Source organism: Taeniopygia guttata, chromosome 1 (assembly GCF_048771995.1).
Source record: "Taeniopygia guttata chromosome 1, bTaeGut7.mat, whole genome shotgun sequence".
Taxonomy (NCBI): Eukaryota; Metazoa; Chordata; class Aves; order Passeriformes; family Estrildidae; genus Taeniopygia; species Taeniopygia guttata.
The window spans coordinates 113,723,516-113,747,309 of record NC_133024.1 but is presented as its reverse complement, the minus strand read 5'-3'; the positions used below and the strand labels follow the sequence as shown (position 1 = coordinate 113,747,309).

The 23,794-nt window shown below is 42.6% G+C and overlaps 1 protein-coding gene across 1 annotated transcript; it reads left to right on the top strand.

Annotated features, from left to right (window-relative positions):
• Positions 1 to 272: 272 nt before the first annotated feature.
• Positions 273 to 23,317, top strand: MORC3 (MORC family CW-type zinc finger 3). The gene is made up of 17 exons (XM_002187785.7): positions 273 to 404; positions 5,647 to 5,719; positions 7,700 to 7,832; positions 9,748 to 9,962; positions 11,281 to 11,428; positions 11,696 to 11,843; positions 11,929 to 12,060; positions 12,297 to 12,416; positions 12,823 to 12,920; positions 14,944 to 15,048; positions 15,148 to 15,270; positions 15,383 to 15,457; positions 16,407 to 16,449; positions 17,365 to 17,549; positions 18,033 to 18,870; positions 18,994 to 19,157; positions 21,701 to 23,317. Exons 1-17 carry the CDS (start codon positions 366 to 368, stop codon positions 21,852 to 21,854), a joined length of 2,793 nt encoding a protein of 930 aa, XP_002187821.5. The 5' UTR covers positions 273 to 365; the 3' UTR covers positions 21,855 to 23,317.
• Positions 23,318 to 23,794: the final 477 nt, after the last annotated feature.

The following is a 23,794-nucleotide window of genomic DNA, read 5'->3' as shown; positions in this document are numbered from 1 at the left end:
CTGAGCGCTGTGGGCTGGGCACAAGGCGGGCATTGAGCACAGTCGGACAAGGTTCTATCAAATCCTGGAAAAGGAAATATTTTTACCAGGAAAACGTGCTCAGGTTTCGGCAGGGGCTGCCCAGGGCGGGTTGGAGGCGGCACTAGCGCTGTGGGCTGGGGACAAGGCGGGCATCGGGCACAGTTACACAAGATTTCACCAAACCCCCCTCAGCCTCCGCCATCCCCTCACGGCGCCCTCAGCCCCGCCCCGCCCCTGAGGGAGGGGGCGTGGCCTCGCCGCAGCCCCGCCCCGCGCGCGCGCCCGGCGCCGGAAGCGCGGGAGGCCGCGGGGAGGCGGAAGCGCGCGCGGGGCCGCGGCCGAAGATGGCGGCGAAAACACAGGGCGGGATCCGCCTCAGCGCGGTGAGTGCCGGGGGCGGCGGGGACGGGGCTGGTCGGGGTAAGGCACCCCAGCCACCGGCTCCTTCACACCTGCTGTCACGGCTTGGGGTGGCTTCCACCGTGCCGGGCTGCTCAGAGCCCCGTCCAGGCTGGCCTTGGGCACTGCCAGGGTCACTCCCTCAGTGAGGGCGGGGAAGCTCCCAGCCCCACATCCCCGCCCTCACGGCGGCTCTGAGCCGGGAAAATCCCCTTCTCTGGGGGGTTGTGCCCAGGGGAAGGTGAGGGAAGGGGTGGGCTCGGTGTTGTGGTTGGGATGTCCCCGCCTCTGGTGACCTCTAATTGCAGACTTGGAACTTCACATCTTAACTACTTTTATCGCAAGCGGCCTAATTACATTTTAACTCGAATTGCGGCTGAGAGGGATGAGTGTTCGCGCAGTTAAATGCTGCTGTGTTGTGTTTTCAGTCGCGGTATTGTTGCTTAGTATTGCTGAGCTGTTGTGCCAAGTGTTCGATTATTTGTGCCCATGGAAATGAAGTTAAAGCTGCTTTTTCAGGTGAAACAGGAGGGCTTTTTCCCAAATCAATACCTGTTCTCATCACCCTGCTTTAGAAGAGTGAAAAGAAGCAGGAGTGCTCTGATGAGTAACTTATGAAATATTTGAGAGATAAAGGTGTGTTCGAATATGCTCAGCACTGCTGGAATTAAAGAATCATTTAGCATGGGAAAGACCTCCCAGATCATTGAGTCCAACCTTTGGCTGAAATTTTATCACCTAATATCGATTTATGTTACCCTAATATCCATTTCTGTTACTTTAATGTGAATTTATATTACCCTAATAAAAGTTGCTAAAATAAATTATTCTAGAGATGAGCCCTAAACATCATCTCCTTGCAGTTCCAAAATTACATTTTGATTTTAATTTCAGGCCTTTAATTCATGGAAGTGTTTGAAACCCACAGTTTGTGTGGTATTTATTGCAGCAGGATTGTCCTGCTTCTTTAGATCAAGATTTGGGTTTATTATTACTTTTTGGACATATTATTGATCATCTTGAGAGGAAAAATATCAAAAATCAGCCTTTGCATGTGACAGTTCAGAGTTTAAAATCATTCTCAGGTTGAAATCACTTTGTCAGTCTGAACTCTCATAGGTACAAATGAAACAAGATGAACTTGGTAACTTTCTGAATTATTTTTAGGCTGCTCTTTGGTTTTGCCTGTTGCAGGCACAACTGAGAATTTGCATTCAGTGGTTTTCCAGTGAAAGCTGTGGGGTTTGTAGGGTGGTTTTTTTGGTTTTTGGTTAGGTGTTTTGGGTTTTTTTTTGTTTTGTTTTTGGGGGGGGGGGGGTTTGAGCTTTTTGGGGATTTTTTTTGTTGGTTTTTTTTTTTTTTTTGTTTTGGTTTGGGTTTTTTTGTTTGTTTGTTTGGATTTTTTTGGGTTTTTTTTTTGTTTTGTTTTGTTTTTTTGTTTTTTTCCTCAGGTGAAGCAGCTGATGCAGTTTTGACCAGGTTTTGTAAAATGCTTTTTAACGCAGAGAATGGTGAGGAGGGCTGGTAGTCACAGTTCTTTGGGAATATAAAGTATTTCCCATGGATTCAGAGGCACTGGGAGGGCCTGGGAACTCATCCCACCCTGGAATTTATCTCCTGCTGGTGCTCTGGCAATGTTTCTGTCCAGCTGAACAAGGAAGACGTGATCCAGGTTAATATTTTAAGTGATTTTTAATTTGGATCGGTCCCTTGATGTGGTTCATTGAACAGTGGTGATTACACCTGGGATTGTGTAGCTGGCAGGAGAAATTTCAGCAGGAATTTCCCCATGGAAAGGGATCTCAAGATGCATTTTTCACTCAAATGAATGAATTGCTGTCGTGATCATGGGTCATAATAGAAATTTAAGAAGTTCCTAAGATGAGGAAAACTCTGCAGGGGTTTGGGATTTGTGCACACCTTACGATCTGCAAGGGATGGGAAACTGAAATTCCCAAAGCTGCCTGTAGTTTTTGAGAGATAAACTGCTTTATTCTTCAATATTTGCTGGTTATAACTGCAGCAGATGCTCTTCTTGGGACTGTTTCGTTTCAGATATGCAGGTTTGAGTTGCATTTGGCTGTACAGAAAAAATGAAATTACTGAACAATACCCACTTAGTAATGAAATATGTTTGGCTGAACGAGGAAAGCAGCTGGATTGGCAGAGTGAGTGTTCAGCTCTACTGACTCTCAATTAATTATGAGCTAATTAAAGTGATGCGTTGATGAATGAAGTGTAAGGACAAACGGTCTGAAATATTTCCTGGTGAGTTCATCAGGAATTAGGGAGTGGTTGCTGAGAGCTGGATTGCTCTGGAGGAAACTACAAAACTGATGGCCTTAAACCACTGTTCTCCTGGTCTTTAATCTGTTTTTTTTCCTTGTTTCAATGAGGAAGGCCAGGCTGGATGAGGCTTGGAGCATCCTGCTCTGCTGGGAAGTGTCCCTGCCTGGGGCAGGGCTTGATTGTGGGGCATTTCATGGGTTTGGGGGATTTATGGTCCCTTCCAGCCCAGAGCAGTCTGGAATTCTGTGATCAGGAGGTGCTGTGTGCTCTGAGGTAGCTTTCCCATGAATTCCCTGTGGCACACTTGCTCAGCTTTTGCTGAGGGATGGGAGATATGAGAGCCAAGACTCCATTTGCTCCAGTTCCCATCTTCCAGCCCTTTCTTTACCTGTCACAATTCCCAGTCCTGTGAACCACTTGCAGCCTTTCTCAAACCCTCCTCAGGCAGAGATCCGGAGAATGTCAGCAGGATTCCTGTGATGTTTTCAGAATTCCCAGTGGTTTGTGTTACACAGGCAAGGTTTGATTTCTGTGCACACAGACTGGTTTGGTTTACAGGCAAAAAAGGACATTTATTGGTGATGGTGCCACTGAGTTGTCCTCAGCATTGTCTGATGGTCAGGGGAGGTGCTGCTTCCTTTTCAGAAGGAATTTCTTCCTTGAAAAGGTGGTTAGGCCTTGGAAAGAGCTGCCCAGGGAGGTTTGGAGTGCCCATCCCTGCAGGTGTCCCCTGGAGGTGGCACTGAGTGCTCTGGGCTGGGGACAAGGTGGGCATGGGGCCCAGCTGGGACTCCATGGGCTGGGAGGGCTTTTCCAACCTCAAGGATTCCATGAAATTCCCAAGTGTGAATTGATGCCTCTGTCAAAACCACAGTCAGGACTTCTTGCCAAGTCCCTCTTGCTGAGAACCCAGCAGGGAATCCAGCAGGGAATCCAGCAATGAATCCAGCAGGGAATCAAGCAGGGAATCCAGCAATGAATCCAGCAGGGAATCCAGCAATGAATCCAGCAGGGAATCCAGCAATGAATCCAGCAGGGAATCCAGCAGGGAATCCAGCAATGAATCCAGCAGGGAATCAAGCAGGGAATCCAGCAATGAACCCAGCAGGGAATCAAGCAATGAATCCAGCAGGGAATCCAGCAATGAATCCAGCAGGGAATCCAGCAATGAATCCAGCAGGGAATCCAGCAATGAATCCAGCAGGGAATCCAGCACTTCCAGCTCCCTGTGGTGCTGGAGTTGTTCAGTATTTCAGCAGGGAGCTGAGCAGGTGCCAAATCCCTGAATGTGCATCCTTGTGGTGGGTTGGGATTTTTAAATGTGGTTTTGTTTTGCCAGGGAGGGATTTCAGGTGGGGAAAACCCCATCAGTTGTTTCTGGTGGATTTTGATCCCGATGCTTAGAAAACCAAGGAGCAGATGCTGGAGAATCAGATGAGGAGAATCACCCAGGGCTCTGAGGTTCCCCTGAGTTCCTGCACAGCAGAGGGAGAAATCCAAAGATCCTTTTGCCCACATGCTGTGGCACATGTGAACTTTCCATTAATAGCCCAGAGGAATGACTTGGAAGTGTTTGGGAGCACCCTGGCTTAGCCTGACTCCATGCACCAGATTCTGTAAACCTGGAGCTCTGCAGCGCAGATGGCGACGAGGAAGGTGCTGTCTGCTCCCTCTGGTGCTCCATGGAGAAATGCAGGGATTAGGTTGCAGTTGGAATTGTGTCATGTGCTGCTGTGACCTGAGACTCGAGGTGACGGCTCTTGGCACGTTCTGTTGCTCTGAAGCAGGGCTGCTGCTTCTCCCTGTGCCTTCCTCCTGCTCTGGTGCCTGGTTTGTGGCTCTAGGATTTGCTTTTAGCATCATTCCTTTTCACCTTGGAGTTTTGAAGTGGCTGCTTGCCTTTATCTGCACTTTATTTGCACTTTTATTTGCACTTCATACCTTGATAAAAGTGCTTGTCAATGAGTAACTGTGTAAAAATGATGCAGTATGGATATGTACACAGTATTTTAAAATACCTATTGGATTTTCTCTGTATAATAATGTGGATTGTGTTGTGGTTTTTGTGTGACTCAGTGGTACAAGGGCTGTTTTCAGTGTTTTGTGTTCATAGGTGCTGCTTTTTCTGCCATCACCACGACTCTGGCAGGGGGCTTGAGCAAATCTGTGCAGGGCGTTTGTGTTCAAGGCTTTGTAGGAGTGTAACCATGGATTTCCTCAGGGATAATGCAAACACAAGTAGCAGCTGCAGCAGTTCAAATTTCTCCAAATGTTGCATGGACAGGTCCTTAATTTACATGGATTTTTAGTTCTGGTTTTCCAAGTCTTGAAGTGAATGCATGTGAGCCTAGGCTGGGGCTGCTTGGCAATTCTTTTGGCACTGACATCTCCAAGTTACATCCCATAAAGGAGTGCTTTATTTGCATGTTTTCATCTAATTCTGGCAGTGCCTGTGCCTTTGGGTACATGAAATGTGTGAGATCCAGCTGTTAAAAGCACAAAGCACCCTCTGAGAGGGGTTTTTGGTCACTGTGGGCACAGACAGTGACCCACAGAGGGTATTGGGTGCTGCTCACTCTTCACATGAAGTTTGAATCCTCTTGGTTTAAAATATGAGTTTTTAACATCTGAGAACTTCTGTTACTGGGTTTAGACCACGGCTTTGATGTTTCCTGTAACCTCTGATAGCAGTAGTTCCTTATATTTTTATAAATACTGTTAGGATGAACAGCCCATGCTCAGACCATGCTGAGACTGTTGCTGGATTTCCTCTTCAAGAGCTGTATTAATGTTCCCTGCCAATACCCAGAAATTGCCTCAATTACAGCCTTTTGATGGTGTTGTCCCAACCAGCCTCATGAAATTTTCCTTTATTTGACAGCCTGGTTTCTGCCTTGGAGAGCACAAATTAATGCCCCTGCTTGTGCTTTATTCCAGCTGTCCCCAAAGTTCTTGCACACCAACTCCACCAGTCACACCTGGCCCTTCAGTGCAATTGCAGAACTCATAGGTAGGTGATAAATAGCTTGGAATAATTCTTGTTTCTTGTTAAAAACCCTTTTTCCTTCCTTTCATGGAAAAACCTGGCTGAACATGCTCAGGGTTTTGCTCTTTGTTCTGGTCCTGTTACCTGCATTACCCGGGGCTTGTGCATCTGTTTGTTAGCTCCTGTTGATCATCTTGCCTTTGATTTTCAGCAGAAGTTAATTGGACATCCCCAGTGTTCCTCTTTTCCACAGTCAGGGAATAATGAACTGGTTCCTCAAAATAAAGGTGTGGCTTGAGAGCCCAGCCAAGCACTGATTGAGAACTTTGCTGCTGCCAAAGGGAGCAACTCCTCTGGTCACACATCTTCCCCTCCTTTGCCTCTTTCTTTCCTTTCCCCCCCTTTGCCTCTTTCTTTCCTTCCCCCCCTTTGCTTCTTTCTTTCCTTCCCCCCCGTTGCTTCTTTCTTTCCTTCCCCCCCTTTGCTTCTTTCTTTCCTTCCCTTCCTTTGCTTCTTTCTTTTCTTTCCCCCACCACTTTGCTTCTTTCTTTCCTTCTCCCCCCTTTGCTTCTTTCCTTTCCCCCCTTTGCTTCTTCCTCCCCCTTTCCTCCAGAAAATTAACCTAACAGAAGAAAAGAGGGATTTTCAGCTGGATAAGACCAAAGCTGTCCCAGAGGAGGAGAGCAGAACTCTGTGGCTGTGGAAAGGCCTGGCTGTTTTGGGAATACAATCTGTTCAATCATCTCGGCTCTTTTCACACTCCAAATACTTCTAAACTCTCAGTTGTACCTGTCTGTCCTTTTTTTGTGATGCTGAAATACATTTTAGGAACTATTTCACTGTGATGCAATTTGGACATAAAGTTTATAGGAAGAAACCTGCCAAGATTTCAATCACCAACCTGTGATTCCTTTTATTGGCTTGTTATCTGTCTCTCAGCTGAACCTGCAGAGCAGGCAGTGAGGCAGAGGTGCCATCACATCCCACCCTCCTTCCCCCTCACAAATCCAGGCTGTGCTGCCAGGAGGGCTTTGTGGAGCCCCGGTTTCTCTTTCACTCCTGTTTGATTTTCACATCCTGTAAACAGAAAGTTGAGTCTAAAGCATTTTGCAGCTCCCCTCTGTAAGGGCTGGGAGAAAGCAGACATTGCACCAGCTGCTCTGCAGGCAGGAAATGAAACTGGAAGCTTGGCTTGCTTTCATTTTCTCTTCTCGTGTGAGCTGCTCACCTCCAGCTACATCTTTGGTCTCTGTTCTGCTGTCGTTGATAATCCAGGGAATTTTGTGTGTGTTTTGTGAAAAAAGCCTATCACTCGGTTTTTAAAATTTTAAAAGTTTAATAATAACAAAATGGTTATAAAAATAGTAATACAATTAGAGTAATAAAGTTTAGAATTAGGACAGTTACAAGACAATAAAAAGCAAGGAATTACGGACATCCGGATGCTCTCAGACAGCAAGTCACAAAAAGCATTCCTTGTGAACAAAGGAATCACCCTTAAAACAATACACTTGTTGCATATTCATACATCCTTCATGGTTATGCATACATTCTATTCTAAACAAGAAACTCTGTCTGTTGTATGTCAACTGTTTCCTTTAATCCTCTGGCGTCTTCAAGTCTGAGCAAGGCCTGAAAAAATTAGTTTCTTCTGATAAGAAAACTATAAATTCCTCTCCTTTGGAAAATTTAGGTGTTCCTCAAAGAGAGTATCTAATTCCTAAAAAAAAACTTCCCCCACATACATAGTCTCTATTTTAACATTATGTTAGAACCTAAAACTATATTTAACACACTACTTAAGAGAATTAATACAGCATAACTTTCTAACATTACACATATAATATTCATTGTAACATTTGCAAAAAGCCAATCATAGAATATGCATTTTTCACACTTTGGGTGCAGCTGTTCCATCCTAACACTCTGACTTTAAAATGTGTTTGCACTCAGCTGAATTTTTGTTTTGTGGTCTCCCACGCTGTTTGCTTTCCTTGCCCTCAGATAATGCCTATGATCCAGATGTGAGTGCCAAACAGATCTGGATTGACAAAACCGTCATCAACGACAACATCTGCCTGACGTTCACCGACAATGGCAACGGCATGAACTGCGAGAAGCTGCACAAAATGCTCAGGTGGGCAGCCCCTTACACCTGTCTTGTACAAATTCCAGCTCTGCTGCTGGTACTGATCAGTGTTTTCCTGATTCTCATCTGTAATTCATTGATTTTGCTCTCAAATTCAGCATTTCTGAATGTCCAGGTGAGAGTCCAGAGGGGGCAGATGCTGCTAAAGCTTCCCTGTAACTTTGTCAGGGAACTTTTACCTCATAATTTCCTTTTGTCCTTTCTTTCAGCCTTCCTTTTATGCTGTGGAAACTCTCTGTAGTGGCTGCTAGTGGAGATAAGGAGAATTCAAACATTTTATTTTTACTATAATCATCATCAATTATTATTATTATTATTAATAATAATAATAGGGTACATGAAATGTGTGAGATCCAATGCTAAAAGCACAAAGCACCCCCTGAGAGGGGATTTTGGTCACTGTGGGCACAGACACACTTGCTTTAGTTTAAGTTAGTGAATGAAAGGAAAAGGGATATTCAGCTCAAACCCATTGGAATATTAGTAATAGAATGTATTGTAGAAAAATCAATGGATTTTCTATTTTTTAAATAATTATCTCTTTAAATATTCTGTGGGGTTGGAACAGATTTTTCTCTTATTTCTACAGTAGCAAAAAGCTTTCTGTGCAATTTCTCTTAGTGTAAAAAATTGCTCTGCCTGCAGATTTAAATTTGAGCAAGCTTGAATTCAAACTTACTTTTCTGTTAGATACTATAATAAATCCTAAATTTCATATGCAGTTCCCTGTTTTACTTGAAGTGAGGTATGGAAATGGAAAACTTGTGAATCAAACATTTTCTAGGAAGTGGACAGATGAAGAAGGGTTAGGGGCTTTTATTAGTATTTATTGTGAAATTACAGGATAACTACCAGAATCCCATAAGAATGCTTTTTCACCTATTTCCAAACTTGATATTTCTATTTTGTACTTAAAAGCTGGAAGTAGATTTTCCTGAGTTTTTGCTGTGTGGTTTTAGTAGCGTTGTCCAGGTGATTTTAGGATTTGATTGTTCAGTAGTTCCTGACCTCTAAAACAAGAGGGTTGGGTTAAGTAATTTGCCAAGTCTTGTGCTTGAATCTCTTGAACCCTCAAGTTTTTCAGGGAATTTTTTCCCACTCTTGATGCCTTGAGAAGGCTGTCCTAGAACAAAAGAATAAAGAGCTAAAGCTCTTTACCTAAAGCTAGAGAATAATAGACTCTAGTAGTTTATTCCAGTTGTCTCAGATAAAACTTTTTCCTTCCTTATTGTAAAATTGACCTCTTCTTCCCTGATGGGTGCCTATGTTTCAGGGATATTTTAATACCTATATTAGGGCTAGAAAAATGTCAGTTTTCTTTAAGATAAAATATTCTCCCTGATAGGAGGGTGCAGTGAGGTGGGGTGAGGCTCTTCTGCCATGTCCCAATGATTTGTGGTTGCCAGAAGCTGATGCCTTTTGAAGGCTGCCCTAGAGCAGAGGCTGGGCAGAGCTACAGACTAAAGCAGGGATTTATTAAAGGATCTCCTCCATGGACCCACCTTGGGCAGCACCAGAGCCCAGCCAGGGCTGCACCCAAATGACCCAAAATGGCCCCAAAATGCACGAGCGCTCCCGGGGGCTCTCCCTGGGATCAGTTCTGCTCCATTGGCACCTTGGAGTTCATTGTCCCATTCCAGCTTTAGCCCAGGCAGTCCCACCCTGCTTGTTTTTCTCTCTCCAGCCCACGCTGTTTGTGCTCCTGGGCTGAGATTTGGATCATTTGTCCTTGGTGCCCAGCTGGAGCAGGAATTGTTTTGTCTCTGCTCTGTGCACAGAGCTCACCATCCCATAACGTGAAGCTCAGAACTGCGCATTAAATCAGCACAGAATGTGAAAAGTGTAAAAGCTCAAAGCTGAGAGGCATCACCCACCTCTCCCTGCTGATTTTTTGCTGTTGCAGCTTCGGTTTCAGCGAGAAGTCGGTGATGAACGGCCGCGTTCCCGTGGGGCTCTACGGCAACGGCTTCAAGTCGGGCTCCATGCGCCTGGGCAGGGACGCCATCGTCTTCACCAAGAACGGCGACACCATGAGCGTGGGGCTGCTGTCACAGACCTACCTGGAGGTCACCAAAGCAGAGCACGTCATGGTTCCCATCGTCACCTTCACCAACCACCATATCCTTCCCGCATTCCTTGGGAAAAGTCGGGGATGCGTCCCAAATTTGGGGGGAAACATCGCCCAGAGGAAATCTGTGGCTGCTTTTATGGATTTTGATATCGAAATTTTCTCCTTGGAGAGGAGAAAATTTTCAAATTTATATCAAGTGTTCAAGTTAATATCAAATTTTCAAATTTGATGGAATTTATATCGCATATGAATTTATATGAAAATTTATATAAAATTTTCAAATTTATATCAAATTTTAAAATTTGATGTAATTTATATCGCATATGAATTTATATGAAAATTTATATAAAATGTTCAAATTTATATCAATTTTTCAAATCTGATGTTATTTACATCAAATATTAATTTATATGACAATGTATAGAAAATGTTCAAATTTATATTAAATTTTCGAATATATATCAAATTTTCAAATTTGATGTAATTTATATGAAAATTTATATCAAATTTTCAAATTTATATCAATTTTACACATATATATAAAATTTTCAAATTTGATGTTATTTATACAAATATGAATTTATATGACAATGTATATCAAATGTTCAAATTTATATCAAATTTTCAAATTTGATGTAATTTATATTGCATATGAATTTATATGAAAATTTATATCAAATTTTCAAATTTATATCAAATTTTCAAATATATATCAAATTTTCAAATTTGATGTAATTTATATTGCATATGAATTTATATGAAAATTTATATCAAATTTTCAAATTTATATCAATTTTTCGAATATATATTAAATTTTCAAATTTGATGTAATTTATATCGCATATGAATTTATATGAAAATTTATATAACATGTTCAAATTTATATCAATTTTTCAAATATATATCAAATTTTCAAATTTGATGTAATTCATATAGCGTAGGAATTTATATGAAAATTTATACCAAATTTTCACATTTATATCAATTTTTCAAATATATCAAATTTTCAAATTTGATGTAATTTATATAGCTTATGAATTTATATTAAAATTTATATCAAATTTTCGAATTTATATAAATTTTCAAATATATCTAAATTTTTCAAATTGTATATAATTTATATAAAATATTAATTCATATAAAAATTTATATCAAAATTTCAAATTTATTTATGGATGCTTATATCAACATTTTCTCCTTGGAGAGGAGCTATAAGGCAGAAAATTCCAGGAGACTGGTTAAAACTTTTAGCTTTATAGGATTTCTGAGATGTGGAATGAGAAGCTGGGAAGTGAGTCCTGAAATTCCCTCATTTTCTGAAATCTTTACTCCATTCCAAGTCCCTCTCCTTAACACAGTGCCCACGGCAGATCAGTGATCCAGCAGAATCCAAGAACAGCCTCAAGGCCATCCTGACACATTCCTTGTTCTCTACTGAGGAGAAATTGCTGGCAGAGCTGGATGCCATCATGGGGGAAAAAGGCACTAGGATCATCATTTGGAATCTTAGAAAGTAAGAGAAATACAGTTTCTTACCTCATTCATTTCACATTTTCTTTCAGTGGATGCAAACATAGAAGGATTTGGGGGTTCTTTGTATGTGGAGTAACTGGAACAAGCTGTGTGCAGTTTAAAAAATGGCAAGCTGGACTCAAATGTGAATTTTAGCAAATCTCTGAGGAATTCTCCTTTTTTTCCTTCTTTCCTGATGACCACAACACTTCCTCATGTATTTGCTTTTCCCCCTATAATTAATACATTTTCCCTTCTTCATTCTTAGAGATAAAAACAACAGACCAGAATTTGACTTTGACAAGGATAAATATGACATCAGAATTCCAGAAGATTTGGATGAAACAGGCAAAAGAGGCTACAAAAAACAGGAGAGACTGGACCAGATTGTTCCAGAAAGTGATTACTCCCTAAGAGTACGTGTTGGATTTTTAAAATTAGGATTATTTTTGGATGCTGGAGGGTGTCAATATTTTAATTTTAATCTAATCTCTTTTATAGGCTTACTGCAGTATTTTGTACCTGAAGCCAACCATGCAGATCATCCTGAGAGGACAGAAGGTGAAAACACAGCTGGTTTCCAAAAGTTTGGCCTTCATTGAGAGGGATATTTACAGACCTAAATTTCTCAATGTATCCTTTGATATTTCCATTGCAGAACTGAATTCTGTGACTGGATTTTGTTCAGTTATATTGATAAATTCTGGGTTCTTTTTTGGATGGTTTTTTTTTATTATTATTTTTTTTTAAGTCCTACTGAAGGAATTATCTCAATATAAGAAAAGAAAGCTCCAAGACCCACTCAGAGCAACTCTTAAATTTTGTGTTCCATGAGATTCGTCCTATTTTTCCTTAATATCTGCTCAAAGGCCAAAACAGTCAGAATTACTTTTGGATTTAACTGCAGAAACAAAGATCATTATGGAATAATGATGTACCACAAAAACAGACTCATCAAAGCTTATGAAAGAGTTGGCTGTCAGTTAAAGGTAAGAAATTGAGGCTTCAAAATATTTTTACATCTTGACAAATTTAATCCAAATACTGATTTTAAAAAAGAATATTGATGGAAAGCAAGATATTGATGTATATTTCACAAAATCACCTTTTTTACTGTGTGCAGCAGTTAAAAATTTTATTAAATTGTTTGGTTTTGAGGCTGTTAGATACAAAAATATGAAATCTGATCACATCTTTCAGGAGAAAAAGATGGGGGGAGCAGAGGATTTATTCTTTAGGGGGTTTATATCAAGACTCTCTCCTTGGAGAGGAATCATAAGCCAGAAAATCCTTTTTACCCAGTGTAGTTGCAGTTAATAATTACCTACAACAAACTCTTGCAATATTGGCATGGATTTTGTGCTGGTTTTCCTGATAAACTTTAATTCCCTGCAGGCAAACAACATGGGTGTGGGTGTTGTTGGGATTATTGAATGCAACTTCCTAAAACCAACTCACAACAAACAAGATTTTGACTACACCAATGAATACAGGTATTTTTATCTGCATTTTCTAGCCCATATTACCATTTCCTGGGAAATACTTGATAAAGCTGCTTCTTTAAATAGGAAGAATAAAAGTTTCTGGTGTTCTGGCCAAACCTGGTTTAAATGCAAACAGCTCTTTTTAGACCCTTTTTTGTCTGTCCCCTCTTTGTCTTTTTCCTTTTCCTTATAAATATTTTCCCACAATATCCACACCAGCCTTGTTTCCACATTTTTCCCTGGATATTGTTTTGTGGCTGTTCATGAGGAGTGATTTTCCATGTGCCCAACAGTGCTTTTAATGTGGATTTTAATGTGGAAATTTCGGGCATCAAACGTTGGTGATGCTGAACCATTTCCTGTGTGGCACCAGTTCCTGGGCAGAGGAACTGGGAGTGCCCTTGGCAGGGAATGGTCTCCACTTGTTGGGGTTTTTGGAACACTTCACAGGCAAGGGAGGTTTCCTCAATCCCTTGGGTTTGATTTGTGTGTCAGCACCCCAGGAAATCTGGGAACTTGGTGCCCAACCAGTCTGTCCAAAAAATATAATTAAGTCAATATCCAGACAAGTGGGGAGAGTCAGAGGATAATTAAGGTTGGAAAAGACCTCCAAACCTTAGAGTGCCACATCCAGTTGTTCCTGGATGTAACTTTGGGGTAGAGGTGTGAGTTAATCTTACAATTAAATTAAATTAAATTAAATAACAAGCCAAATTCGTCTGAGGAGAGGGATTTCACCTCAGCTGCTGCTTCAGCAGCAACACAGCTTCTCCTCTCCTGGCTGCTCTGTTCTGTCAGCTCCTGGTGCCGTGGAGTTCCCATTCCTGCAGGGATTCCAGCAGGACCTGGCTGTGGTGTCTCCACTCTGCTGTGCTGTTTATCACCCAGGAGCATTCCCATGCCAGCTGTGTTCCACCCAGGAAGCAGCAACTGCATTTCACCTCTGGTTTCAGTACTGTTAAATGGAAATGTAACTCTCCAGCTTGCTCTGGTTTTACCTCCAGCCACCTCCCCTGCTCTTGGAATGTGGGTGGGCACAGTGACACCACACTTGAAACATCTCCTGTGGTTTTTGTGCCAGGAGTGCTTTCACAAGATGTTTTTGGTTTGGGCTGGAAAGTTGTGAACCTGATGGAAGGCTGCCCTGCAGTTCTCCCCTCCCTACAAAGGGGATGTGGTGCCATCCATGCCTCACTGCTCATTTCTAACCTCCTGGTGTCCCCAGGCTCAGCAATCCCTGGATCCCAGCTCTGCCTCACATGAGCTCACTGCACAAACATTTGTGTTGGTTCAAGGCCCGGGGCGGTGCTGAGCCAGGCCAGGGAGGACTGGGCCTGGTTGCTCATCCCTGGATTGCTCAGAGGTGAATTCCAGGGGCTGTCCTCACCTCCAGCTCACCTGGGGGCTTTGTTGTTGTTCCTCACCTCTCCCTCCTGGGCATGCCAGCTCTGGGAGTCCCTGAGCTGCACCATGAGCCCTGAGCAGGAAACAAAACTGAAAATTACCCTGGGTGAGACTGAGCTGCTCCTTCTGTCAGAGTGCAGACTTTGTATCACATTGAAGGGATCAAATGTTTGCCATCTCCTTGTTGTAAAGTTGGACATCAGCCTGAGAGCAGCCATGGACCTGCATTTGGGGTGTACAGGGACAGCCAGAAGCAGAGTGAGATGCTGGATGGGTTTTGTGCTTTTTTAATTCTCTGCTTGAGGCTGAACTGGTGAAGCCCCTCCAGGATTTGCTCTGTCCATCAACAGCATTCTTGATTTCAGTCTTTGTGCTCTGACTTGTATTTCTAGGAATTTCTTTGCTGACAAACATGACTTCAGACAATTCCTCATTTCTACAGGTTTCTAAATAAAAACTTTTTATGAAAGAAAAAAGGAAAAGCTTTTAGAAAAGCTTTTCTCCCACTCTTGTGCGATTAGAAATATTAAAGTGGTTCATGCACTTTTCTGTCACTGGAGTTTATAAAGCTTCTTTCTGTGCTAGAATTGAATTATTCAAGGTGGTCTTTAAATTCTTTTCTTTGTAGGCTCACGATAGCAGCACTGGGAGAAAAGCTCAACGATTACTGGAACGAGATGAAAACCAAGAAAAACGAGGAATATCCCTTAGCTCTGCCCGTGGAGGAGATCCAGTGAGTCCCAGTGTGACAGCAGAGAACTGAACACGGGGTTATCTGATAGCTGAACACTCTCTGGTGTGCAGATGCTGATTGATTTTGGTTTTTGCCCAGGAAACAGCCTGACCAGACGTGGGTGCAGTGCGACGCGTGCCTCAAGTGGCGGAAGCTCCCGGATGGAATCGAGCACCTGCCGGAGAAGTGGTACTGCTCCCTCAACCCTGACCCCCAGTTCCGGTAAGGACACAGCCCAGGGACACCTCCCAGGCCCTGGAGACCCCCTGGCAGCAGCAGGGCTCTTCAGCTCCTGCTCTTGTGTTTTTTTTTCCTGTCCTCTTCCTTCCCTCAGGAATTGTAACGTGCCAGAAGAACCAGAGGATGACGACTTAATACACCCCACGTATGAGAAAACCTACAAGAAAAAGTGAGTTCTGGAGACTTTTATATTGTAAATGCAGGTGAGGCCAGTGGGAAGAAATGACAATGTCTGACTCAATTCAGAAGGCTGAATTATTTCGTTATTATAACTATGCTATAATACATTAATGTACTATATAAAAGGAGGATACTAAAACTATATACTACTTTTTCTATCTCTAACACAACTCTCTCTTGAGAGCCCACCCCCAGGTGGGTTGGATTGGCCATCAGGCTCAAACAATCCTCACCAGAATCCAACCAAGCATCACCCCAGGGAAACAATTCTCCAAACACATTCGACATGGGAAAACAAGGAGCAGAAACAGAAATTGTTTTCTCTTTCATTTCTTTCTGTGCACCTCTATGAAAAGTCTTGAGAGGGAGAGAAATGTGCTTGCCAGACTTTTACAAGGCCCTCAACACTAAAAACTACCAGGGAGAGCTGTGCAGCAGTTGGGGTGATAGTTCAGCTCCCAGAGAGATGATGTTCCATAGGATTTGGCAGTGTGGGAATGGTTTGGGATGTCCCAGAAGCAAAGTCTGGGGGCTGTTAGGAAATCTTGGCTGTGTAACTTTCAAAGGTCCATGTTGAAGCATTTTGAAAAGATCAATACATTTATTTAGGAATAAAAGGGTTCTTAGCTAAGGTGTATGACAAAAACTGATTTGGGTAATTGTGATGCTGCTTTACATTCTAAAAATGGGAGTTTGGGATTGTTTTAAATATTTAATAAATAATCTAAAGGGATCTTGTTGGAAGTTAAGCTAACTTCAGACAAGCTTCCAACTTCCTGAGGAAATTCTCATTCAATAAACCAGAATACTTGGATTATTGTATCTAGCTGAGATGAGGAGTAGTGTGTTTGCTTTTAGAGCTTAGATTTAGTTTTTATAATGAATGCACAGTTTGAATCTAAGCTCTTCATGTCTGTTTTTTCCTTGCTGCTGTGCAGGGACAGGGAAAAACTGAAGAGGCGAGTGGAGTACGGCCACCAGGTAACTCCTGAAGCAGGCAGGAGCCTGCCCTGGGTACCAATGTCTGCTTCAACATCCACTTGTACTCTGGTGGCTCTGCAGGATTTGCTCACCATGAGGGAACCCAAAATCCCCTTTCTTTGCTGCCCAGTGATGGAAAATCCACCATTTCTTTCTCCTTAGGAAGGAGTTTGAGAGGGACAAAGGTCTCTGGCCAAAACTAGAGGAGATGACAGTCACTGGTGGCTGTTTTTGTGGCAGGACACCCAGTTTGAAAGGGGATTTGTTGGAGAGAGATGTGATGAGGATATGGAAGCAAAGATGCCCTTAAAAGTGGGGATTTCAGTGGGGATAGAGGTGGAACAGCTACACTTGTGCAAGGAGACACTCAAATTCACATTAAATCCAGATGCAGACCGTGTTTGATGGGAATGTCTGAAGTGGGATTTCATTTCAGTTGCATTCAAAGTCAATTTCTGACCTAAGATCATTTCTGGAGAAGAGATGCTGCATGTGCTGTTTTAACCTGTTTATTTCATTTTACTGTTTCTCTGTCATTACATTTCCCCCAGCACAAAAGTAATTTCTAAAATTGATAAAATTGCTTGTTTTGGGCCAGCTAGATGAACCCTGAGTAGCTTTCCCAGGGATGTCTGTCCTGGAGTTTGTGTCTGATGAGCAAACTCCAGACAGGGACACAGCTTGGGAAAAGCTCTTGCCTGGGACTCTGCACAGCACTTTAAAATGAAAAACTGGGATTTGGAGTAGTCTAGTCAGCCTTTCTTATCCCAAAATGCTGAGTCTGGGTTCAAGGAGGTACTTGGATATGGAAATGTCAGAATTTTAGGTCTTGGTATATAAAGAACTGCTTAAATCCCTCATGAAGCATCTACTAATATCTGTTTATTTCCATTCTTAACTTACATTGTCTTATAGATGAATAATGAAATATTTTTAAAAACATCTGTTTCTTCAAGTAAAGACTTCAAAACATTCTCACCTCCGAATACAAAGGAAGCTCTCCCAAGGTTACTCATACCAAAATCATCAGATGCTTCTGTTAGAAGATCTCTGCCTATTTTAATTAAAGTATCTACCCCTCATTTGGATGCTGATAGCAGGTGAGTGGACCTGTACAAAGGAGATTCCTGTTTATTTCTAAAATTAATAACTTAATGAAAATGATGGTGTTGGGGGCAGCTTCAGCTGCTGAAATTCCTGTGGGAGTTCTGGGAGCATGGGAAGCTCCAGGTTAAAGGGACCTGGAGACTTTGTCAAGTACAAAAGTGAATGCAAGAAAATGACAGAGGAGCATTTTTAGTGATTTGTCTGCTCAGGAGCAGAGTTTGTTCTCCACACTGCACAGGCTGTTTTCCTGAAACTGTTACTGGGCATGCTGGGTCTGTTTCAGAATAATGTGTGAGTGTGTGGATGGCAGTCACTTGTTTTTACAGGAATTTACTCTGATTAAAACCCCCTGCAGGAGATTTTCTGGAATGGTAATTTTTGGACAGTGCTCAGCAAAACTCTGCACATGGTTGGAAACAAATGATTTGGCAGCATTTAAGCAAATAAACTGATTATTTTAATATTTTCCTCCTCAGTCTCAAAAGGAGGACGCAGAGCTGTGCGACACCCGTGTCCCTAAAGACACCTCGGCTCAGTGACAAAACATTCAGCAACCACGAAGAGGAGGATGATGATGAAGATGTCATCATTTTAGAGGAGAGCAGCACTCCAAAGCCTTCAGCAGATCCTGATGTCCCTGTGGTAAAAACAGAGTGTATCAATTTGGATCAGGAGGAGAAGCAGAAGGAAGACTCTCCCGTGGGGGAACCTTGCAGTGCAACCACTTCAGAGGCAAATAGTGAACAGCTGAGCTCAGCAACACAGACAGAGCTCCCAAAGCTGGTGGTGAAAAAGGAGGAGGTGGAAGACATCCCCATCCCAGTCCAGATTCCTGGGGCAGAGATGGAAAAGGAACAGCACGAGGTCAATGGAGTTCCTGAGACATCTGTAGAGATGGAAAACGAACTGAAAAATCAGCTGCAGTTATTGAACACAGAAAAAGAAATGTACCAAAGCAAATGTGAAGCGTTAACCAAACAGGTGGAAACACTGGAACAGCAGCTTTTGGAGATGAATAATAAATATGTAAAAAAGGAAATGTGCCATCAGGCAGTGCAGACAGTTCCCTCCTGTGGAGAAGGGAATGCTGACGGGAGGAGCTTGGCCGAGGTCACAGCTCTCTATGAGCAGGCCCTGGGGGAAATAGCAACGCTGAAGGAGCAGTGCAGCACCCTGCAGAACCTAAAGACTGAGTGCAGCAGATGTGCTGATGGAGAGAGCAAGAGCGAGGTGGATGAGATGGCAGTGCAGCTGGATGATGTTTTCAGGCAGCTGGACAAGTGCACCACTGAGAGAGATGGATACAAAAGCCAGGTACTTCTGCTGAAACACTCCTGACACTTCATTATCTCTATTTTTACTCCGTGTTTCACAGCACTTCTACTACACAGTGTTTTGAAGAGTTTTTACAGCTTTGTTTTTTCTTTTGATTGGCAGATTGAAGTCCTAGAAGTGGAGAAGAATCAAATGGCCTGTCAGTGTGAGGAGCTCAAGGCAGAGCTGGCTCAGTTAAAAGCTTCAATCCCACAGGCTGTAGCACGTGCAAACGATTCTACCACCAGTAATGTAGAAGACTCTGTAAATTTTTCTGATGGAGAAAGGTATCAGTTTTGTTCTTTCTAGATGTTATTTCAAGATTTTTGCTTGTTGGTTGTATTTCAAATGTTGTGATTGAGGTTATGTCTGATAATTGTATAATAAAATGTGATGCTTGCAATTCTTTTCTACTGCCTTTTGTGACTCCTAACTAATGTTGTTGGTTTTTTTTATCAGGTGATGTTTGTGATTTATGATTTATTTGTGTGAGCAGGATTGGCCACAACAGAATAGGAAACTGATACTTCAGAAAATATCCAAAATGTTGTATAATTTCTAAACACAACTTGCAAACCAAGGAGAGAAAAGGGAGGCAGGAAAAAGGATGGTGATCATTATTTTCTGCTGTGTAATGAACTTCACTTTGAGAGTCTGTTTTTCTGTCTTGAATCAACTGAAGGGTCTGGATTTGAAACATTCCTGTAAGAACTCCTTGCTGCAGGCAAATCCTGTGGAATCAGGGTCTGAGGTGTGTCCTGGAATTAAACAAGGGTTGAAACTTCCAACTGGAGAGCTTGGAGCTCTTGGGAAGTGGGAGTAGCACACACACAAAGAGCCCAGAGCAGGTGGAAGCAGAGTGAGGTGAGGTCCCTGCCAGGGAAGAATCCAAGGTGGGGAAGCATCAGCTGTGATAAAAGGGAGTCAGTTAAGGGATCAATTCAGCAAATTGGTCCCTGGGACCAGGTGAGAGGCATTTCAGAGGGAGCTGAGGGCCTCGTAGTGTCTCCAAAAGTTAACATTCCTGGAAAAAGGCAGTTGTTACACCCATATTGAGGACAGCCAGAGCTCCATCCTGGCACTGCAGCCTCAATCCCAGGGAAAACATGGAATAAATCTACCTGGAAGCCACCTGCAGCTCCATGAGAGTCAAAAGGGAGTAAAGACAACCAGCATGGGGTGACTGAGGGCAGACTGGGGATCAGCAGCAAGGCCAAGAATGGAAAAGACTTTTGCAGCTCAAGTCCTCAGCCCAGTTCTGTGCCACTGTAAAAGGACATTGAGGGGCTGGAGCGTGACCAGGGGAGGGAACAGAGCTGGGAAGGGGCTGGAAAACATCCTGGGAGAAGCAGCTGAGCGAATTGGGAAGGGGCTCAGCCTGGAGGAGGCTCAGGGGGACCTTGTGGCTCTGCACAGCTCCTGCCAGGAGGGGCAGTGAGGGGGGTTGGGTTTTACTGCCCTGTCCCAAGGGAAAGGAGGAGAGGAAATGGCCTCAAATGGCACCAGGGGAGGCTCAGGTTGGAGATTGGGAAAGAAAATTTCCCTGTCAGAATGGTCAGGCCTTGGGATGAGCTACCCAGGAAGCTTTGGAGTCACTGTGGGAGTGCTCAGGAGGAGTCTGGATGTGGCCTTGGGGATGTCATTTTGGACTGGGTAATCCCAAAGTCCTCTTCCAGCCCTGGGGATTCTGGGATTCATGGCCTGGGTGACAGAGCCAGATGAACTCAATAAATTCCTGATGCCATCAAATTGGAGAGAACTCAGGAGGGCAGAGCTGCTGCTGAGAGACTTTGACAAATTGGACAAAGGGGCTGGAAAAACATCCCCTGGAAGTTCCGCTCCTGGGGAAGCAGCTGGAGAAGCTTCCCATGGTGCTGGGGGTGGCAGGGCAGCGCTGCGCTCTGCTGGTGGCACCGAGCAGCTCCTGCTGGGCGGGGCTGGGCCAGTGACTCCTCCTTTTGGGCTCTGCAGGGCTGCACCTACCTCTGGGCACCCTGGCAGAGTGCAGAATAACCTGGGAAATTTCCAGAGACCCCTGTCAGTCTTAAAAAAAAAGGAATTGACCCACTTAAAAAACTTATCTGTCAGCATTTGGTTTTATTTTTCCTTATAGCTCTGATGTGTGTTTATTAAAAGAATTAGCAAATAAATGCAGGACTTGGAAGTAACTTTCCCCCACAAGTTGATGGAGATATGGCAGCACTGAGAGAACTGGATAAAGGATCTGAGAGTAGAAGGAAATGGGCCACAGAAAGGATGGCTCATGGCAAAGCAATTTGATCAGGAAGAGGACACAGCAAGGACATCCAGGAAGGAAACCAAAAAAAGGGAGGCACAGCCTTTTCCCTGGGCTATACCTCTTGCTTCCTGTTTATATTTTAAAGCCTGTGGACAAACTCCTCTTTCTTGCCTTCTCCTCTCTTTTTCTCTCCTTTTGTTCCTGTGGGTTGTGGTAGTTTGGGTTTGTAAATGGATAAAAATACCAGGCATTAATATTGCTTTGAGAAATACAGGTGCTGTGGGGGAAAGGATTGTACCAATGCTTCCTCTGAAATATTTCTGACAGGAATTCAGTTTAGTGTTGGTTTGAAACTGAGGGAATATCCCCCTTCAAGCTGAAAACTGAAGAGACGCTTGAGAAAACTGGTAGATTTAGAAATAATTTCGATTTTGATGCAGCTTTACCTGCATCTATTTTTTTTTTTTTTTTTTTTATTGGTTTATGGGAGTCATGGAGCAAATCCAGTCCGGATTACGAGTCCAGCTTTGTCAGGTGAGCTCTGAACACAGAATTCCACCTCCAGCTAATCCTGTGCTGTTCTCTCCCCAGCCTGAAGCTCCGCTCTCTCCGAGTGAACGTGGGACAGCTCCTGGCCACCATCATGCCCGACCTGGACCTGCAGCAAGTGAATTATGACATCGATGTGGTGGATGAAATCTTGGGGCAAGTGGTAGAACAAATGCATGAAATCAGCAGTACTTAAAATCTCCATGTTTTAGCAGAGTTTTATTGCTCTTCCATTATAACCTGTAGGTTCCAGACTGTAAACAGGGCTGCTTCACTTTATATATTTGACATAGGTGGATCTCTCAGTGTAAATATTCCACATTTAGCTGTTCACTTCCTCCTCAAGGAACACTGTCAATACTGACCCACCCTGATGTACTTAATTAAGGATTTTGCTTTGGAAATGTATTTGTAATTAAATTTGCAGATATTTTTACTATTAGGAATCTTAATACTTTTCTACAGACACCTTTTGGTTGACTTTGGATCTTATATAAGAATTAATACCTGTGAGTATTTCCTCTTCTAAAATAGTGTAATATCTTAGAAATGCAAAAAAAAAAAAAATTTCCTTTATTTCCTTCCCAGAGTTGTATCCCACAGTGTTGTTCCATTGCTCCCAGCAGTGTTCTGTGTTGCATTCATGGGATAGAAATGTAAGTAGTAGGTGAGAATTTGGGCAATATTTGGGGAATATTTGTGCGGTAGTACCACAAGAAAGGTTCTTTAAGGGTTTTATCCTGAAAACTGGGGAAGGACCAGTTAGATGGAAGCACTTGGAAAAGGAGGGATGTTTATCTGTGGTGTAAACAACAGGGTGAAAATGTTCAGCTTCAACAGCTTTAGACAGTTTTATTATAGGCAAGAAAAGGGAATTCCTCTTTTTCGCATGTCCCCTTTTAGAATTGTGTGCTCTAAATCTTCCCATTTTTCCATGATCATGGGGAAAACCTGGAAGCAACGGTACCAAGAGAAATTCCCAGCCAGCAGCAGGGGTTTCTTCCCAAGTCATTGGGAATGACAAACTAGGTGGCAAAGACAGCAAATCTATCTTTTCCTCTGTGGTTGGATTGGTCACCCAAAGAGTGATCCAGAAAAATTATTCTTGCTTTGAAATTCAAGAAATAATTTAATTAGTGTTCAATATGTTAATATGTTAATTCTAAGGAAGTATCTTTTTTTTTTTTAATAAAGCCAATATTGTTGGCCTTTGCACTGCTACTGTCCTGAGTGAATCCCTTGGTGTCCCTTTTTTAGTTGTAGTTCGGTGCAATTATTTCCTTGGACAGTATTTCAATAGAAGATCTCTCTCTATGCCAATAACGGGAATGCACTACTGTTGTACTTTATAAAAGAGAAATTGAATGTTTGATTTGGGAAGAGGTGGCTGTAATATAACTACGTATGAATTTTGCAAAGTTTATATTTCCCATTTCTTGGTGTGTAGCTTTTCCATTTCTTAATCATTATTTATTACGTTTCATCAGACTGTAGCTGAATTTCTTGTAGACAACTGGCAAAATAGAGCACATGTCTATATTAAAAATGGCAAATTTACAATGTACATTTACACTTTGGACAACGGTGGACTTATGGAAATGGTTTCTATTTACTTGTTAAAATGTATTTTTTGTAAAAAATAAAAATATATAAATCGGAGTTTACAGGATCCCAACTTGTGTTTGTTTCTAAATAAAGCCTGTGCAGAGTGGTTGAAGTCTTGGGTGTTAGAAGAAAGCCTGGCTCAGTCTGGTGTTGGGCACACCAATATGGAAATGAGATGGGAATGTCCTGGATATGGAAAAAGCAGTGCTGGTGTAATCCAGAGGGTGTTAATGGAATGGAGCTGAATTTCAGGAAGTTCTGCTGTTGATACATGGATGGGCTTCTTTGCCTTCAGAAATTCACCGAGCACATGGACTTGCACCATCCTAAGGCAGTTCTACTGCTGTGGAACTCCTGAGGACTTTTGTAAAAATAATTTTAAAATCCCCTATTCCATACACATCCTCCTCCCTCAGCTGGAAAAGAGATGGAGAAAGAAGGGGTTGGACTGATCCAGAGGTTTGTGAGTCCCTGGGGTTCAGATTGATGGAGATAGATAAGGAGAGGACTGGATGTGTTAAGACTTAATTC